This window comes from Leucopleurus acutus (assembly GCF_964270905.1).
Source record: "Leucopleurus acutus genome assembly, chromosome: 2".
Classification (NCBI taxonomy): Eukaryota; Metazoa; Chordata; class Mammalia; order Artiodactyla; family Delphinidae; genus Leucopleurus; species Leucopleurus acutus.
In genome coordinates, this window is record NC_139143.1 from 107374882 (window position 1) to 107396781 (window position 21900).

Sequence of the window (21900 nt, forward strand, 5' to 3'; positions counted from 1 at the left end):
TGGAATCTAATTAAAGAGGATTACATGCCAATGAAAAATTATTAAAAACAGACTAATAGACAATTGTTATGAATTTAGAAGTCTCTGCCAACTTCTCTTTTTGATACAAATTTATGTAACTGTCAAGTAAAAGCCTTTATTTCTTCAAAACCAAAAGGATATTAGAAGGCTTCATTTTTGTGACTTAAAAATTATTGCTTTTCTGAATTTTAACTTAACACAAGAACTTAAATGATTCTATTAAACTTTTCTCACATATTTAACATGCACGTGTGCTTTTAAAGATATATGATTAGAAATACTATTTTAGGGTCTTTTGTTTGTTTGATATCTATCTAGTACCAAGCATTCCATGTTTATAGAGAAATCTTAGGCATATGTTTTTGTAAACAAAAATCAGTTTATCAGTTTAGGTACTGTTTATGGAGACTTATGTTGGATTGGATTGCATAATTTTTTTTTGTAATGTACATTAAAAATTTTTGATGCACTAAAGATTGTTAAATTTCAGTACTTCCAGTACTGAATTACTCCTTCCTGTTTGAATTGACTCACTTTGCTGTGATCTCAAGGGTTTTATTCCAAACAAGAGAATGAGATAGCTTAAAATGATACATAGTCAGCTTTTAATTATTTTTTAATAGAATTTTAAAATAAGTGGTCCTTCCCAGCACTGGAGAAAGACTATGTTCGTGTATGTTCACATCTGTGAGTTTACCTGATGTCTAACTTTACATCGTACATGCTATTTATGGTACTGTTGTAATACATTATGCATTGCACTACGCAGCCATATGGTCTGTAGACATTTGTAGATTTTGACCAAAGTAAACATACTAAAGATTAAGTGCTGAACACTGAGAATGATGTGTTTTCTGTGTAATTAAGTGCATGAATAAGCAGATTGGATTCAGTAAATGAGACACTTGTTTAAGATTTTTAAAGTGGATGATGTTCCTAAAGACAATCCTTCACGTGAAAAACTTAACTATCTAAAATTGTCTTTGAGATGTAGAAAAATACCACTGATGTCAGAGTAGTAATAATGGAATTATTCCACTCCCCCAACACTGTCAACCTTGACCTCAAACTTTTCCTCATCTGCTGAGATATCCCTATTCTGGAAAGAACACCCACTGCTTCTGAGATAAGCTGCCCAAGGACAAGGGATTGTTTAATTTTAAAGCCTCCAGATTATATCAAATTTTTAATTTTGAATAGGCTTAAGATCCTATATAGAACAACCGTGTACCTCTGCCTTTCTAGTGGTGGTAATTAATTTAGTGGGGGCATACTGATGTTAGTAAAACTATTAGTAAATATTTTATTTTCAAGCTTCCACATGGTAAAGGTAAATAGCTGTTGGATCATGTGGTTGATGGGCATTTTAATGTAGATTACTCAGACTGGTATTGATCCTTCTCTACGATAACAAATCAGCCAGTATATGAAGTGCTTAGTACTGTGAATTTATTAGTATTAAGAAAATGAATTTAATTTTTTGTCTTGGTAGAAATACTTTTTATAGAAATTAACTCATAAATATATAACACTTGAAGAGTTGTCTTTTGGGAATGTTCTGATCTTCTTGGAATTAGATTTTTCTTATTGGCCTCATTTAGCATAGCAGGGCTCAAAATATCTACCAGAGGGTTATTTGAAGGTATACAAAGTTCTGTCATTTATTTGAAGTTCATAGCAAGGAACTGCCAAAAGGGAGCTAATTCATGGTAAACCGTGGTCTGCATGCACTCCAGTGCTAAAGAGGTATTTAAATATGAGCGCACATACCCTAGCTTAGGAGACAAATAAGGTGATCAAAGCTTCTATTCCTTCTGTATTTTTCTGTCCATCTTCCACCATATCACTGAACACAGGAAGGTCCAGTTTGGCCAGTAAGCTTTTGCCGTTCATCAAAAAAATATACACCCATGCTATTCAGTAGATATCATAGGCTGAACTGGATGAGAGTGCTGTAAATGAGCTAGGATTTGAAGCAGCGTCTTGAGAAAATGATACAAATGTAGATTATGATTTGTAATCCAATTTTTTTCCACTTTTCTTATTCTTAGCAGGCATATTCTATAAACACCATCAGTTTCTAGTACTTTCAGGGTTTTTTTGGTTTTGTTTTGCTTTCTTGTTTTTTTTCCCCTCCATTTTAGCAATTTATTAAGTACTTAATTGGAAGTCCTTGTTTTCTTACTATAGTGACTTGCAAATAGTTTTCTTTTTGATTTTTTTTTTTTTTTTTGGCACCGCAAAGAGCATTTTATTGTGACTTACAAGTATGTACAGGAAAAATTATCTTAAAAAGTTTGGGAGATTCAACTGGCGGATAAAGACTTGTTTGGGTTAGCTCTACCCAAATGTCCATTAAGAGTACTTAACTCTAGAATCATAGGAGAAAATGAGTTATAAAGCTCAACAAGGGCAGTGTCTATTCATGTCCAGTAAAGGCACTGGTAATGATCTCTTTGTGGAATGCAAGAATACTCTATGCTGTCTCTTTTGAAGTAACACTTTTTAAAGTCTGATTTCTTTTCATTAGAATCTATGCTCACTAACCAACATTGATTTTTATTTGCCATTCCATATTGAATTTCCCGAAAGTTAAATTTCACTGTTTATGTTATCATAATAGTCTGGTCCATGTAACAGTTTAATGTAATAAATGACTGCATTTGCACTCTACTTTGGTATCTCTGTTTCATTTAACTTGGTTAATGTGAGACAAAATATGAAAGGCAGACTGACAAAATTAGCTGTTAGTTTGCAAGACTGAATAACCAAATTTGAACCATGAGGTAGTTGTCAAGATAAGCCTACAATGGAAGGTCTCTTGGAGGAAAGATAGCTAGCTGCCTTCACTGACATCATTTTGCACTTTTAATTGAAGGTAGCATCTGATTCATGTATGTGAAAGTTCCTAGACCATCCATTCAACAAGCCTTTAATGGTTAACTACTATGTGGAAATGTAGTAGTAAATAAATTAATAAAAAAATCCTCTTGCCTTCATAAGTATAGTCAACATTTATAAGTAAAAAACTACCACTTGCCTTTATGAATACAGTCAGTATTTTAAAAATACCATAACATGTAATATAATGTTAGGTATAATAAATGTTATGAAGAAGAATAGTGAAGTAGGGAAAGGCGGCAGAGAGAGTGAAGATAAATTCATTTTTAGAGACAGTGGTTAGGGAAGATGTTTCTAAAGAAGTGCCATTTAAATAGAGACCTGAATGAAATGAAAGAGTAAACCATGTGAATATTTGGCAGAAGAACATTTCAGGCAGAGGGAACAGCATGTGCAAAGGCCCTGAAGAGAAAGGGTGCTTTTATGTAGAAGGAACAGCAAGGAGGCACTGTCACTGGAGCAAACTGAGTTCAGGAAGCCTGGTAGCAAATGAGATCGGTCCTATCAAACAGAGCTTGAAGGTGAGCAAACTTCGCAGTTGAAGTAGTAGATTTTCATTATTTAAATTGCTCTTTGAAAGGCTTTTCCCCCTCAAGATTAGGTGAATAAGGAAATAATAATGACTTCTAAAAAGCAAATATTAAAGTTTATATAGTGATTTGAGATAGGCAGTGTCTGGCACATAGTACTCCACAATATTTTTTGAAATAATGATAATTGTTTTTCATTTGGTTATCCTGTAAACCAAGTGAGATTCATTCAAAATCTAACCATACGGGGACTTCCCTGGTGGTCCAGTGGTAAAGAATCCGCCTTCCAATGCAGGGGATGCGGGTTCGATCCCTGGTCAGGGAACTAAGATCCCACATGCCTCAGGGCAACTAAGCCTGTGCGCCGCAACTACTGAGCTCGAGCGCCTCAACCAGAGAGCCCGCGTGCCACAGACTACAGAGCCCACGCTCCCTAGAGCCCGCGCGCCACAACTAGAGAAGAGAAAAAACCCCGCATGCCACAACTAGAGAGAAGCCTGTGAGCTGCAACTAAGAGCCCGCGTGCTGCAACGAAGACCCGAAACAGCCAAATAAATAAATATTAAAAAAAAAAAAGAATCCAAAAAAGACAAAATATAACCATACGTTATGTAAAGACCTATGTGGTAATTTGAATAAGAAATAAAGATTAAAAAGTAAATACTCAATCTTGAATTTTGTTTACCTCCTTTAGATATAGGAATTAATGCTCAGCAGGTAGGATTCTGCAGCAGAACTGTTTTTAATTTTTGCTCACCTTGGGAAAGTACTAAAATATTACTTAATTTTTACCATGGATACAAGTTAAAATTTAAAATACTTCAAGGTAATTGTAGCTAAAATACATTTTGACTTAGACTATGAGCCTGGAAATGAGATTTATTCTATCCATTTAAAAATGTATAGCACTATTTGAGCAGTGCTTTCTTGTTTAGAGTATATTTTCACATACATGATCTCATTTAATTTTTCCTCACAACACTTTGAAGTGTGTGTCATTACTTTTATCATTTTCATTGATATCTTCATTTCATGAGGAAATATTTGCAGACTGAGATGTTAAGCATTTTCCTAAGAATATATAAACAGTTTACTTGCAAAGCTGGAACTTAAAAACAGATTTCCTGTCTCCACAGCTCCTATGTCTCCTACTATATTATATTCTATTTCACTGTGACTCATACGAGATTCTCCTAGACAGGCCTTGATTGTAAGCTGGCCACCATTAGTGAAATGACATTAGCTAAACATGATTATGTCTTAATGTTCACTGAAAGGATTAGACTAGTTAAGACATACCGAAGGGAAAAGCAATTATCTATTGAAATATGAAACTCTGGATTAGAACTGGAAATCGTATATTGGTATTAGAATATTCATCTGGAATTTTAAAAATCTGAATATAATTATTATTTCTTACTTCGGTCATAAAGAACTTCAGTGGGGCTAGTTTTGAGGCTTTTTGCTGAGTGCCAAGATTTAAAACATAACATTTTACTGGAAGAGTAAGTTCATCTAATTGACTCATTCTTTGGAGGAACTTAGACCTTAGGAATTTCTGACTTCATGAGAAACATAGGCGTTGGTATTAACTTTTCCCTGTTTACCTTACTGCCTAAAGAAAATCATTAAATTAATCAATGCTAAATTACCTTAGAGTTGTAGCTTTATAGCTTGGAGTGTGCTATTTTACTTAAATTGTTCAGATTTTGAAATGTAAATTTATTTATTTATTTATTTTTCACATCTTTCTTGGAGTATAATTGTTTACAATGGTGTTTTAGTTTCTGCTTTATGAAATGTAAATTTATAATTGCCTCCATAAAACTTGTGACCTCTGTGGTGTTAATTCCCTGTGGGTCCTGCAGGCTTCCAGTCATCTGAGATTTGTAATGATCGCATTAATATGTGATCATTTGTAATGATCGCATTAATATGCAAGTATTCTTCCTCTGGATGTGGGACATACTTGCCTGATAATAGTTTCCTTTTTGAACTGAAATTGTGTTTTTGAACATGAAGAGGTTTTTTTTTTCTAAACCTTCGTATCCCCAGTGACTACCGTGTATCTGGCACCTATTAGAATCTAAATGAATATTGAATGACTGAATGAGTGAATGACTTGCTTTCATTTTAGCTTGGCAACAGGATTGACTTTTGCAACATATTTTTTTATTAGTAATATGAATACTTAAGCATCATTATCAAACAGTAGAAATTTGCCAGCTTTTGGACCCCTTGCTTCTCAATGTACTTGGACATTATATTTGTAACTTTCATTTCTATGTCATCTAGGTCCATTACAAAATCATCCTTCCTCATATTAAAATTTGGTGCGCATAGACGTAGGGCTATAGATGGGCTTCAGGGGATCCACTGGCTCATTGAAATTGTATGTAGCATATATATGCATATGTAGTAGTAGCATATGCATATGTATGTAGTATATATATGCATATGAATTTTTTGTGAATATTTAATTTTTTAAGAGGAAAGGATCATGATTTTCATTATATTCTCATAGGGATCTTATGATCAAAAAGTTAAAAATCTTCTTTTTCCCATGAAGACTGTATTGATTTTACTTTATTACTCATTAGAATCACTTGGAAGACATGAAAAATGCACTTTTTTCTACCTCACTCCATAATATCTGATCCATTAGGATTATGGTGGGGTTCATGGATACTCTTCTTCTTCCTCCTCTTTATTCTTTTCCTTTGCTTCCTCCATTTATTGAAAACCTTCTGTTTGGTGTACTAAGTGATTTACATGTATTATTTAATTTTGATGACCATGCTAGAAGGTTCAAGTATATTTTGCTTAGAATAAACTGAGTGTCCTGCCTAAGGACCTATAACTAGTAGGCAGTAATGCTGAGGTCTGAGGCTAGAGCCAATTCCACTACCTTTGCCTTCTCACCCCTCCTCAGCCCCTGTTAATCTGGAAAATTTTGACTCATTTCAAAGACATGTTTAGAAGTCATTAACTCATAGACATATCTGCTCTAGGAGAGTTAATTCCTCTCTCTTCTCTATATTATCACTGGATTGTGATCAATATGGGGGTCTTTTCTTATTTACCTTTATATCCCTGATGCTTAGTATGATGCCTAACAGTAGATTTTCAAGTTTTTTTTTCTGAATTGAAATTTAATTGATTAACTTCAGCTTTTGTTATTTAGTAATTATGAGACTAAAGTTCTAGTAGCTGTGCCATTAACTCTCTGTGACCTTAATAATATAAAACTGTTTCCTCATTTATTAAAATTAATTTACTAATTAAAAAAATTAGGTTACTATATAAATTTAGGTCCAATCTATTTAGTTCTAGTTATTGTGATTATTTCATAAAGGAAATGCTGTCCTAATAGAAATTAAATTATATGGTAATACCATCAATTCTTTTATTTAATAATGTAATTTGCTGAATTTTTTGCTTCTTTCCTGCCCCATCCAGCATGTGAATCACTAGATACTTGGTTGAATTTGTTATTGTTTGGTTTAGTTAAGCAAAGATACTTCAGTGATCGTGTTTAAATTTCTCAGCATTCAGAGATCTTCTTGTGTGTTGCTTTGCCCCCATGTTGCTGTTGATATTTTACTCATTTGTTTTATCATACCTTTATACAATCCTTAATACAGATGAGATATTAAAACACTGTAAAATCTATCACAGTTGAAACCCTAGACCTTCTCTCAACCCATGGGGATTCATTTGGCAGGAGGCCACCAAAACCAGTTCTTTTTGATGCTTAGTTTCTAGTTTCTACTTTAATTGCTGCCAAAATCTGAGCACTTGGGAATTTAATTGCTCATTATACTTGTCACAGTGGTGTCACAGACCCAAATAAAGACTGTTGCATGCAAAATATTTATGGGTATTAATTTTGCCTAAACATCTGTATATTGAATTCCTTATTTTCTGCCTTGTAAAGTGTAGCACATCCAGAAAGAAATAACACAGTATTCTGTACAAACTTATGCCCCACTTTATTAGTAAACTATTATCTGTCCAATCCAGTTATCTAAACTTAACAACAAACGTCTAGAGGAGGACCTATGCAGAACTTTATTATATTCACTTTACTCAGTTTACTCTTTTGAAGCAGTCTCTGAGGGATTTGAGTCTGGCTCTGAGGACAGACTCCTTGGGTTCAAATCCCTGCTTTATCCCTTATTAGCTATATGACCTTAGGCAAGTTGTCTTAATCTCCCTGTGCCTGTTTCCTCAGTTGTGAAGTATGGATCTCAATGGTTGTTGTGCAGATTAAATGGATAAAGTTCCTAGAAAAGTGTCTAACACAGAGTAAGCCCTTCATGTTATTAGCTAGTTTACTGTTAATATAATTCATCTTTATACGCCAAAAAACTATAACATTTACCTTGGTTGCTGATACGGATTTCCAGTTTCCTACTAATTAAGTAGAGATAACATTTGCCTGTTGTAGCCAATGGAATATCTGGTCAGCACTAAATTCAATACTTTTCATGTCCTTCCATTTTTTCTGTGTGTTCCCACTTTCTTGCTCCATGGTATTTAGGCTAATAGGCCTGTTTTTTGTTCCAGTGTTTTATTACTAATCACTGATTTTTCTCGTTCTTGTACTTGCTAATCTGAGGAGTAGTTTGTTCATTCATTCTCTCCCTGTGTCCCCTTTTCCTTTTTAGTTACCCTTTGCCTTTGCCTTCCTTCTTTCCTACAAAATAGATTGTCTGTCTTGCATCTGCTGTGATGGTTGCAGCTCTCTCATGCAATTATCTTGGTCAAAGGAAATTACGAGGCACTTGAAAAATAGGAAGTATCAGTCATCACCATGCGTGAGTTCATTTTTAGAATTGTTTGAAAGTTTTTTACATCCTGGAAAGTCCCCTATGCCTTACTTATGCCTGAAATTGTGTTCTGGGATAATCCTACACTAACATATAGAATCCCCTTGAAACAGGAGGGAAGGGGGCAGGGTACAGCCTTTAAAATAATGACATAGCCATAGGACATTACAAAAACTGGTTAAAACCAACTAGGTACAAGATGGTGGAAGATTTGACTTCCAGTATACCTTGAGCCTCATTATATGCTCATTGTAATACATTAGCATGCTAAATGACACACGCACCGGCGCCATGACAGTTCTGAGGCCAACTATAAACGGTCAGAAAGTAGGTGGTGGCTCAATTCCTGGAAATCCCCACCCCAGCCCCAAAATAATTGGAATAATCCTCCCACTCATTAGCCTATGAAATTACCCAGCCCATAAAAACTAACCACCTCATATTTCGGGGCCTGTTGCCTTCTAAGATGGCCCACACTCTGCCTGTGGAGTGTGTTTCTTTCTGAATAAATCCACTTCTTACCTATCACTTTGTCTTTCACTGAATTCTTTCTGCGACAAGAACATCAAGAACCTGAGCTTCGTTAAGTCCTGAGACCAGGTGTGCGATCTCAGTTAAAAGACCGTGGGTTCAAGTCCCAATCTGGGTTACATGGTTTCACCCTGTAATGAACAGCGTATTAAGTTATTTGTTATTTAAACATAAGTTTATAATTTTTTTTAGATCCGTACTCATATGAACTGGGCTGAGAATAGACTTCGATAGAAGACATTGGCTCCATTTTACTTACCATTGTCCCTACTGTTAGGAAAATGTTACTAATGGTGAACATGAGAGTGTCTCTCTGCCTCTCATCTAAAGCATCTGATGCTTAATTTTATTTATGGAGAGGATGAGCAGATAAAAATGTTAGTTTCTTGAGATGTTTATCTCATTCTGGAAAAAGACTAACATTTGTCTTAATTAGAATTTAACTCTTGTATCTCTTCTTTGGTACTTTCATATATTGTTCTGAAAAAAAAATCTTGGATTTGATTTCTTCAGGACACAGGTATTTTTGGTGAAGGTAACAATTAGACTGTTTAAATGTTTACAAGACTTATTTATTTCCTCTATTGTTCTGTTGGGCACAATAAGTTTTCTGCAGACTCACGGAGTGTGAAACATGGAGCATTCTTTCCTTTTCTGTTATTCAATAATCATTTTGGGTTCCCATTCCACTTCATGGTAAAATATGTCATTTTAACCACTTCCAGATAAAATCACTATTAAATTTGAGGCTTCTTATCATTAAAATGAAGAAGTACCTTCAGATGCTCTGGAACACTTTCTCTCAGTCAACTCTGATATCTTTGCCTGTTCTCAATTCCTGGAGCCATAGTGAGCTCAGTGGGGCTACTTAAGGTTTCTGTGTCCAACTTTTCTCTCACTCTGTCTTCAGAAGAATGTTGTTATCTCCTATCTCTGTGGCTGGAAAAGCTAGACAATCAAGCAGTCTTTCCACCCTATTGTTTGTGTATGCCAAGGATAGGCCTTTAAAAACTCAAAATCCAGTAATTTTGCTTGTTTCTTCTTTAATGTCCTTCACGAACTTGTTTCTCTGCAGCAGTGGAGACCAAAATAAAGTTTAAAACCACAGTGCAGGTAGCTAAGAGGAGGAAAGTGATGAGGGATTTCAGGACCAGAAGAAAAAACAGACAAACAAGAAAGTATATGTATTTTTTCTTTATGCTCTCAATTTACCACATAGGAGGGAGGCAAATGCATTTTTTTGTAGTAACATCTAGACTCGTTTGAGATTCTGAAACCATCTGTATAATTTTTAAAAATATAAATCTGAAAGAGTAAAATTTCCACAAGAATTCTGTTTTGAAAAGGTTGTCTACACATGGATTTTACTGTGAATTGACCTTTTCCAAAAATTGATCAGATTAACATTCACTTTTTTGAAATGATTTATAAATTATAAGAAATAGTAAAAGCTTATTTATTTTTTGCTTTTTACATTTTATTATACAGCTTTTCCCAAGGGACTCAGAAATGGATATTGGGATGAAAAGAGGTTTTTGTGGACTCCATCGGTGTTTGCTTTTGATTTAAGCTGCTGTGTCACACGGTTGTAGCAGGCTGCCTTAAATATTTGTTATCTATGACTTTGTTTTGCTGTGGGCATTATTGCTCTGGTCTAGGGAGTTACTTTAAATGGCTAAATTGAGATCTTAAAATTCTCTCTTAATTACAGTAGCGTGACTTTTCTAGCCTTTCCATTGATTTTAATGATTAAATCTCACATTTCCTATAGGTAGCGTCTGAGAAGACAGTACCCTAACTGAAGACAATTGTTCTTAAATAAATAGATTCAGATATAACGTTATTTGATTTTGTTAATCTCTGTTGGTAAAATCAAAGTTTCTAAGATTTTCTTGAAAACCAACCATAAAAAACAAAAATACCTCGTCAAGGTACAGATTTATTTCTATTAAATGACTCCATTTAACAAATACATTTGTATGTATATATGTGTGTGTATCTGTGTATATATTTATGTATATCCAAAGTAGGAGATATATTAAAAATGAAAAGTATGCCCAAAACAATTAAATAGAAATATCTGTTTCCACATCTGATTTATAAACCACCTGTGGGGAAGTGATAGGTGCTGTTTTCCATATCAAGAGTCAGTAAAGTTTGAAAGAACAACGTTATGAAACCTTTTTCCAACTTAAGATTTAAATGTAAGACTCTTAGCAGTGATTCATCTAAATTGATGGGGTTGGGTTTATGGCAAACCTAGATAAAAATAAGTATAATTATATGACCACAGAGAAAGCATGCATTGTTTTCCATTAACAGTTAAATTCAGGAACAAGAATGAGATATAGAATCAGTAATCCTGAATTTGAGTATTGACTCTACCATAGTCACATAATTTGAATATATTTTAGATGAAAACAATTTGAGTTAGATGGGAAATTAGTTGGAATGAATAATCCCAGTCAATGATATTTATTTTTTCTTAATACTTTTTAAGCTTTTATTTCATTTTTAGCCATCTATTCTTGTTTTATATTTATAATAGCATTAGCAACAAACCACCAAACCAAACCAAAAAGGAATTAGCTAAATAAATAATAGCACATGGGTGCAGTAGAATATTATGCAACTCTAAAAATTGTATTGTGAAGTCTGTTTAGAATCATGAATAAATACTAGTCATCTGTTATTAAGTTTAAATATATGAAAGTTAAAAACAGTATATTCCAAATATTATATAACGAGTAGTTGTGTTTGGGTCTTTTCAGGTATTCGCTTAGCCCAAGTGGCACTATTTGAGTATCAGTTGTACACATTAAGCTATGTTGTAGGTTGAATATAGCAAATAAGTGTAACTGATTTTATTATATGACTTTATTTTCTTTTACTGCTTTGTGTACATCCTTATACCTCTTTTTGGGTGTGCAAAAGTAAAGAAATCAAACTGATGATTGGAAACTTTTTTTGGACAATTTGAAATATTAAAACTTTCATGAACTCATTGGCAAATAATCAGGAGGCAGAAATCTTAATTAGTCAAGTGCATATTTAATAGAAAAAATAAATATTGGAAAAGTCCAGTCCTATCTTATATTAAATTTCTTTTATTGCTAGCAATTATTTTGTTGTATTATATTTTACAAAAATAGCATATTCAGCACAGAATATACAGATACTTCCAAAATCTTTAAAAAAATGCTTAATTTTTTAAATCTTGAAATCAAAAAGAAATATAAACCTATAACTGAAACTTTGGAAAATATTGAAAACTATAAGTAAAAAAATAAACCCTTGTTTATTCAACATTTTGAGATAATCTGAGTTACTATTTCATTTCTAGTCTTTTTTGGCTTTGCTTGTTTTGTTTTCCAAAATTGTAATCATATCATACAACATATTCAATTTTATAGTGTCTTTTTAAAAAAAATTACACAATGTCAAATAAACATTGGCTAACTCTATCTAAACAGCATTTGTAATTAATGCATAATATCCCTCAAATTTAAAGTGCTTTATTTAACCATTCTTTTATGTTGAAATAAAAAATTATTTTAAAGCTTTTATTTTAAAGCTTCTAAAAAATTATTTCCATAGAAATATTTGAAAGGGCACTATAATCTGTTCAGTGTAAAATTTATATTTGTCCCCCCCCCCACTCTTTTTTTTCCTGAATAAAGAAAGGAAAACTCTGCTTTCTGCCTTAGAGGTCCAGACTAATTTTTATCCCAGAAGTACTGGGAAAGTGTTTTTCAAAGGCCATCTAATTCGAATAATTTAGTTATTCATCTTTGCAATTATAGTCATATAAATGTCATTCTTTAAGACTATCACTCTATAGAGAAAAAGTTCATAGTTTAGTTAATGAAGTATCAAAAATTTATCAGGGTAAGTTACAGGAATTGGAACTTTAGTACAGAATTTTAGTAAATAATAAAATGTTATTTTATTATTATTAGCTGGTAGCTAACACTTACTGTGTCAGATACTTTGAACTTCTTTATCTGCATTCTTTAACTGTAGTGATATATTACTGCATTATGATTTCTTCACCAGAATTCAAACTCTCTTCTTAAAGCTTTTTTTTTGCAGTATTACATATGGAAAACTAAACAGATCTTAAGTATTCAGTTCCATGAATTTTCACAAAATGAATTAAACAGTACCCTAGAAGACCGTCTTCTGTCTCCTGTAGTCAGTATCCACTAATTTCCAACACCTTGATTAGTTTTGCCTACTTTTAAAATAGTAGCTTTATTGAGATATATTCACATGCCATAAGGTTCACTCATTTAAAATGCATATAATTCAGTGGGTTTTAGTATATTCACAGTGTTGTGCATTGATCGCCACTAATTTCAGAAATTTCATGTCCCCAAAAAGAAACCCCGTTACCATTAGCAATAATTCCTTCCCTCTCTGCAGCCCCTGGCAACCACTAATCTCCTGTCTCTATGGATATGCCTGTATTTGACATTTTATATAAATGAATTGATACAATGTGACCTTTTGTATCTGGCTTTTTCACTTAGCATAACGTTTTCAAAGCTCATCATGTATCAGAACTTACCTTTTTATGGCTGAATAGTATATCATTATATTGGTATACCATATTTGCTTATCCATTTATCATTTTATTGACTTGCATTTTTTCTACTTTTTATGTTATGAATAATGCTGCTATGAACATTTGTATATATATATATGTGGGTATATGTCTTGATAACTGTAGGCTTATAGTCATTTTTGAAATCAGAAAGTGTTAGGCCTTCATCTTTGCTATTCTGTTTTTAAGAAGGTTTTGGCTATTCTGGGTCCCTTCTATTTTCATATGAATTTTAGGATCAGCTTATCAAAATCTGAAAAAAAAAGTCAGCTGGGATTTTGACAGGAATCACATTGAAACTTTAGATTAATTTAGGGAGTAGTGCCACCTTAACAATATTGTCTTCTAATTCATGAACATGGATGTCTTACCATTTATTTTGGTTTTGTTTAATTTTTATCATGATGTTTTGTACTTTTCAGTACACAAGTCTTATGCTTCTTTGGTTAAAGTTATTAAGTAGTATTCTATTCTTTTTTATATTCTTATAAATGGAATTGTTTTCTTACTTTTATTGTTGAACTATTCACTGTAGCTTTGCTTATTTTTGTTTCCAAGTTATTATTTTTTTAAAGGTAATTTTAGAAAATTTATTTATTTAATTTATTTATTTTTGGCTGCGTTGGCTCTTCGTTGCTGTGCGCAGGCTTTCTCTAGTTGCGGTGAGCGGGGTCTACTCTTCGTTGTGGCACGCGGGCTTCTCATTGCGGTGGCTTCTCTTGTTGTGGAGCACGGGCTCTAGGCACCCGGCCTTCAGGAGTTGTGGCTCGCGGGCTCTGGAGTGCAGGCTCAGTAGTTGTGGTGCACGGGCTTAGTCACTCCGCGGCGTGTGGGATCTTCCCGGACCAGGGCTCGAACCCGTGTCCCCAGCATTGGCAGGCGGATTCTTAACCACTGTGCTACAAGGGAAGCGCAGCTTTGCTTGTTTTTGAAATTCATTTAAGTGGAATAATTTTCCTATGTGATCTTTTGTGTGTCACTTTATTTAATACTATGGGTGTGAGATAATCCATGTTATTCCACATAGATGTAGTTTCTTCATTCTCATTGCTATGTATTTTCCATTGTAGTAATATAACACAGTTGATTTATATATTCCACCTTTATGTGCATTTGACTTGTTTCCAGTTTGGGGAAATTTGGATAGTGCTACAATTAACATTCTTGTATACGACTTTAGGCAAACATATTACATATTTGTTCTGGGTGTATTCCAAGACATGAAAATTCAGCTTTTGAAAGTGCTACCAAAAAGCTTTATCAAGTGGTTTTAACAATTTACAGTTCTACCAGCACTGCTTCAGTTGCTTTTTATACTAAAAAAACCCACTTTTGTATCATCTATCTTTTTCATTTTACACATTTTCAAAGTGTGTAGTGATATTTCATTTTTAAAATTTGCATCTTTATCATGACTAATGCTGTTGAGCATGTTCTTTTAAATTAGTTATTTGTATAGTCTCTGTTATATAGTGTTTATATAAGTCTTTTGCCCATTTTACATTGAATTGTCTGGTTTTTTTTCATATTTACTTGTAGGAGTTCTTTATGTATTATAGATATGAGTAATTAAAACAGTGTGATACTAGCACAAATATAGGAAATTGAGCAGTTGGCCATTATGGACCCCAGAAACAGACCCTATGTATACTGTGTCTTACTTTATGGAAAAGATGAATTAAAGTGGGGAAATGATGGCCTTTTCAAAAAATAGTACTGATTTAACCGCTGACCTGTATGGTGTGATTTTTCTGTTATACACATATACAAATGTCAGTCCTAGATGAATTACACATCTAAATGTGAAATGCAAAGTAATAAAGCTTTGTGGAAAAAATATAGGAAAATAAATTTATAACCTTGAGGAAATCAAAGATTTCTTAAACAGGACACAAATAGCACTAACCATAAATTAAAGCAATAATAATTTGCGCCTCTTTAAAAATAAGAAATTCTCGGGCTTCCCTGGTGGCGCAGTGGTTGGGAGTCCGCCTGCCGATGCAGGGGACACGGGTTCGTGCCCCACCAGGTCTGGGAAGATCCCACATGCCGCGGAGCGGCTGGGCCCGTGAGCCATGGCCGCTGAGCCTGCGCGTCCGGAGCCTGTGCTCCGCAATGGGAGAGGCCACGACAGTGAGAGGCCTGCGTACCGCCAAAAAAATAAATAAAAAAGAAATTCTCTTTATGAAAAGATACTATTAAAAAGTGAAAAGACAAGGCACAGATCAGGAGATATTTGCAAGTTACATATCCAAAAAAGGACTTTGATCCATAATTCAAATTATTTTAGATACATTTTGCTAATTTTCAAGATTTTCATTGTAAAACATGTAACTATGTGTTAAAAAGGATCTTTGCCTTAATTTGGCCAATCTAAAAAAGATATCAAAGTAAAATAATGGTATATATAACAATGGGTTTTAAATCAATTAATTCTTACACATTGGAAATTATTAATCTAAATTCTGTATTTTTGTAAAATCCAGCATACTTATTTACAATTTAATATAGAACCCATTAATGTTAAAATTTTATTATTTAGTTTTACTGTCTGTTAAATTAACTAAAATGCTAAATCCAGTTATTTTATTACCTAAATACATGAAATCTAATGTGCCAAAAGATTCATATGGATACATTTTTTAGGGTAAAATTTAATCCTATATATTATGTTCTGATAACTTATTAGGGTCATGTGAGATTAAGTTAGTTTTACATATAAAAACATAATTAAAATTAAACAAAAAAACTCTTAGAAAATTCAGTCCAGTAATGCTAAGAGCCTGATGCAATGTCACATAATTTTAATGAGTGGACTTATTTATTTTCAAATATATATACATATATATATATGTGAACAATTTGTATATAACTGTTATTTAAAGATCTAATTTTAAAATTTTGATTTCAAAATGTTTGAACTTTTATTATTATATTATGCCTGGGCTTTATCTTTCCATATCAGTAAATACTAATATTTTAGAACTGGGTATTTATCATATACAATTTATTGTGATTTCAAACTTTATTGACTTTCTTTTGAATTCCAGTTGGCTTTGGTATACTTGAGATTATTTTAGAGAACTAATTTTTAAACCTCAAAACTCTAGAAGTTGTACTACTTTTATATAATACTCATTTCTTCTATTTACCCAATTTTGAAAAATTGATAAGAAGACTTCTGTGACAGCTGTAACATAAAACGTTTTTATTTTGTTACTGTTGAATTCACACTGTCAATTTTAATGAATCCTACCCAATTAAAATGGTGTGCATATTTTTGAGTCCATAATCAATATAATCAATTATATTTTACATAATTGCATAGATATAATTTTATCTCAGTATGTTGGGGGATTAATGCATTTTTCTAATATGTTGCAGAATTGTGAGAAGCTGGAGAATAATTTTGATGACATCAAGCACACGACTCTTGGTGAACGAGGAGCTCTCCGAGAAGCAATGAGGTAAGTCTGGGTCACCATAGCAACAGTCACAGATGTGGTAAAGAAAAAGTCATTCTTCATTATTGGGGGAACAAATGAGTTCATTGCCACCATTCAGCTCTGTTCTCTAAGGTATTAATTTGTCAGTGGAGAGACTTCCCTTGAGGCTGTACTTTGGTTTTGAAGCTGCATAAATGTTAAGCCTCAGTGCACAGTAAAAAATGTAAATGTTTAATTTGTTACTTAAAATGCTTGAGGGGTGTCTTGTTTTATATTTATACTAAACTGTGTGATTGAATGGAAATGTTGTTCATCTACATTCTGCCTGTGTAAAAAAATAAATAGTACAATGGTGTTTTAACTGAGTAGTATTTTCTCCTAATTAATATTTAACTAAAATATTTTATAGGATTATACCATAGTATTTTTAAACCGATACACGTTTTCATACTATTATAAAGCATACAGATTAACTTTTTTTCAAATACAGCAGTCTATAATGAACCTGATGGGTTTTCTTTTTTTTCCTTTTTAACATTACTATTTCTGAATATTTTTCTGAAATCTCCCTAAACTTAATACCTTTTTAATAACTTTTAGGAAGCAGTCTTTAAATCCATCTGATCAGAATCAATGAAGGCTTTTACTAGACATTGAAAATGTGTGAAGAATAAAACTTAGCATCCTTACAGCTGGAGAAACGACAACAAATGATGTTAATCTTAAAAGTTCTGAGCTTGAACCTTTGAGTGGGATAATTTCCAATATATTTGTACAGAAATAGTATATTTGCCTTGATTTAGCCTGTGAAACTAAAATTGATTTTTAAAATATATCTGCTTCTATCCGTGCTCATTTTTTAAGGGCTTATTAAGGCTAAAGGAAAAATTTTAAATAGGAGAAAGGATAAACCTGTGAAGCTCCCTAGAAGGGTATTTTGGGCACAGTTTTGTTATTGCTGGCACACAGTTACCATATACTTTAGGCTAGAAGCTGCTCTCATTTAGTGACCTCCCTTTTACCACGCAAGCAGCAGGGGAAAGTAATTAAATTTAATAGAAGCTGCCCTCATTTTGAAGCCACTTCTATTTAAAACCACAGGGGGAGGTAATTAAATTTAATGGAAACAGTAGCTTCTACACAAAGATACATGGTACTTCTATATAGATGATTATGATGTCACAAAAAGAGGAATAATATATTACTAGTATTGAGAAATTACCAGCTGGAGCAAGTGAGCCTATTTTATTGTTAATGTCTTTACTAATAAAAAAGAGGGAAAAATAAAACTGAGTCCACAATAGAGAGTTTGTATCTATATACAATGCAAGTGGGCATTCTCAGAAAGTAAAAGTTATTGAAAATAGTCGTAAATTTAAGATAAAGAGTAAAATGTATTGTGGAAAAGGCCAATGCAGAAGTTATGACTGAACTGCTGTTTTTCAATATATTCTTTATCCTCTACCTGAAACTACCACAGGTATAAATTGAAAACATCATTTTTGTAAATGTTTATTGTAATAACTTTGAATATGTTAAGCATAACATCAATATTTATTTAGAACTGTACAGTTATTCTCTGTATTTTTATGTCTATTCAGTTTGAAGTAAACCCATAGACCCAAAGGAAGACAAAGAGAATGCGAGCTCTGAAGCTTTGAATAAAAGGCCAAAAACATAGAAAGAATTGCAAAGGGGCAATGTGAATGAAAATGGATGTGAGTGAGGGAAATACAATGAACAAGGGAAGGATGTAATTAGTATAGAAAATTCATCATCAAGAAAAAAAACAAATTGAATTATGGGAGAACTGCGTTGGAAGAGATTATAAAATTCTGCCAAATTTTGTAATACTTGCCATTTTCGAAAATTCTGCTTTTCAAAAAGTAGAGATGAATTAATGAGAAAAACAAGTATTACCTGATTGGAGTAACCTCTCAACCATCCATGCTATGAGATTAAAGCAATAGGCTAGATAATTTAAATCAGCATTTAATCATATGGCTGTGTAATGTACTTTGTTTACATTGGCAGGATATTTTACACATACACACACTCATAATCTTTAGATTCACTAAACACAACTAAATAATCTTGTTACCAAAAGCATTCAACAGTTTAGTGTACTGTGGGCCTAGCACTTTTAAAAAAACTTCTGGTTTTTGCCTTTAGAAAATACAGCAGGAGCTCATTCTTTATATGTGAGACTATGGAAGCATATAAACAAAAAGTTATAATGTTATGTGACTAATAGAATAAAAGGAGAATGCATCAAGGGGCAAAAATTAATTGTTCTCTCATCTATGATCATTTTTATTGTCTTACATGAAGAGTGTCAAATCAAAGAAAACCATGGAGAGGAGAAGAAATTTGATCTAGGCCTTGAATATGGCCAGTTTTACAGGTAGAGGGAAAGGTATTGAACAAAGGTGCAAGATGTATTTCAAGAACAGTAAAGTCGTCTGACGTAGAGCAAATTTTTTTCAAGCTTTTTTGAATGTATGTTTTCCTGCAAAACTCACATAGGCAGAATTATTTGGTCAGTAATATCTCTCCTCATATGCCAAGAATCCTTGGGTATAAATAAAGCAGTACGAGGTTGGCAGGGATGGTGGGAACTATTCAGAATTTCAGAGTGTGAGAGGGGGCAGTGGGAGACAGGTATGAATAATTTGCCAACAATTTCAGTTAGCTCAGGGGCTGGTTTCAGGAGGCTTGTTGGAAATGTGTTTGTTACCATATTCTAGAGGTCAGTTACATAGAGTCTAGCTTGCCAGGATAGATACTTTAAATTACTTCAAGGAGTGATTGTGGTTTTTAAGGAAGGGTGACAGGATTAAACATATTGATAAAACTATGAAGATTATTTTACAACTTTTTAGAATTCTAATAGGGTAAGAAAATATAATGTGGGGATAGATACAATCATTCATTTATTTAATAAACATTTATTGTGTTTCTGTAATACACCAGGTAATGGGGTTACAGATATGAATAAGGGAATCTCTGCCCTCAAGGGGCTAATGGCCTAGTTGGGGAGACAGATACAAAAATCAAATGCCTGATGTGAAGACTCAGAGCCCCAGTACTTGAGTTGTTTCCCTGATCCCAAAAATGATATGGCATTTTTTCTCTTGGTCCATGGACATGACATAGCTTGGCTATTGAACATCCTTTTTTTCTCACTAACTTAACCTCTGCAGCAGCCCTCAGGTGGCTCTGGGCACCCACAGTGGTACCCTCCTCCTGAGTGTGTCTGTAGTCTAGAGAAGTTGGAGCAAAACTGGACTGAATCTGAAGAGTGACAGACATTTTGTGGCTGCCTTGGTTGGGCCTTATCATCAAGTTGGGTATTACCTCCTCATTTATTAAGGTTCTACTACTGCTATGAGCTTAGAACAAAAAAGAGAGGTCTCTGCCCTTGCTCAGTTCTCTGTCATCTCATCCAATCCCTGTTCGTGGGCAGTCTTTGCCAAGCAATCTTGGGCCTGTTCTTTCATCAGTGTCCCAGCTCAGGAATCATTTTAGACCCCTCCGGTGCTTCTTCCTGATCCCACATGTGAGGATCTAATCCTGGATGTGAGAACGTGTGGCCGGCTATTTAAAATGTGTAAGGGGATACAGCCTACTCTGGAATATGCTGGCTAAATGAAACAAGTATTTTATTAGGTTTTAACTCATACCCAGACTGGGAAAAAATAATTCAAAAGTTTGTTTTGGCAGTAGAGTAGAGGGTACAGTGGAGGGAATGAGAGATGTAGAGAAATCAGTGACCCCACTAAGATAAAGGTAGAAGGGTATAGAGGTCAACAGAGGAGAGTGTGTTTGAGAAATTTAGAAATAGTTAGAAGGTAGATCTGATGAGACTCTGTGACTTAATAGCCTCAATATATTAAAAACTTGATTTAATCTCTGTTGCTCTGTTTAAAACCTTTTAAAGTTTTCTTATGCTTTCAGAATAAAGTCTAATTTATTTGTGTATCCTACTAGATAGTAAATCTCATGAGGGTAGGAGGATTGCTATTTTGCTCTCCTTTGTATTCTTAGCCTTACCATATGTATTCTTAGCATATTAGGTGCTTAATAATTGTTTGTTGAATTACTGATAAAGATAAAAAATAAGAAGAAGGACATTTATCAAGGGCAAGTCAAAAAAATTTTTTTGACTTTGTATTCAACTTCTTTTTCCCTTCCAGTTTTATTGAGATATAATTGACATACAGCACTGTGTAAGTTTAAACTCAAATGTTTTTATTTTGAGTATTTGGATATACATTAATTGAGATAGGGAAAGAGAAAAGAAGAGGAGGATTAAGTAAGACGATTTTAGTTTTCAGATGAATTTGAGATAGCTATGGTAAACTCATGTGTAAATTTGCAGTAGGCAAAGGAAAATACAACTCTGCAACTCAGGAAAAAGACTGGAGGTTGCAGCCTGGGATTTGTTAAGTATTTTGATATTTGTAGCCATGGGAAAGCATCTGATTTCGAATGATAGTACATGGAATCAGAAAGGAGAATCTAACCAGATGCCTAAGAAAATACTTGGTTTAGGAAAATGTGTGTCAGAGAGAAGCATATTTTGGGATTTAAACTTTTTTTTTTGTTTGTTTCTTTTTGTGGTACACGGGCCTGTCACTGTTGTGGCCTCTCCCGTTGTGGAGCACAGGCTCTGGACGCGCAGGCTCAGCAGCCATGGCTCACGGGCCCAGCCGCTCCGCGGCATGTGGGATCTTCCCGGACCGGGGCACGAAACCGTGTCCCCTGCATCAGCAGGCGTACTCTCAACCACTGCGCCACTAGGGAAGCCCGGGATTTAAACATTTTAAATAACTTTCTCCAACAGAATAAATTGGGACTCTGATATGGTGTGTCTGAGCACTTGAACTGTGGCTAGTGTAACTGAAGAACTGAATGTTTAATTTTATTTAATTTTTATTAATTTAAATGTAAATTGTTGCATGTGGTTAGTGGCTATGGTTTGGACAGCATCGCCCCAGAGGGATGTTTTTGAGTTGCTAACATGACATTCA

General features: G+C 33.7%; 1 protein-coding gene across 2 annotated transcripts in view; it reads left to right on the plus strand.

The window, feature by feature from the left end:
* The window catches only part of DPYD (dihydropyrimidine dehydrogenase), an 803004-nt gene that overhangs the window by 94908 nt on the left and 686196 nt on the right, over nt 1–21900 (plus strand). For both annotated transcript variants that reach the window (XM_082832404.1, XM_082832405.1), the window contains exon 3: nt 16806–16888. In XM_082832404.1, the coding sequence (XP_082688530.1) occupies nt 16806–16888 (83 nt within the window). The remainder of the gene's footprint in view (nt 1–16805; nt 16889–21900) is intronic.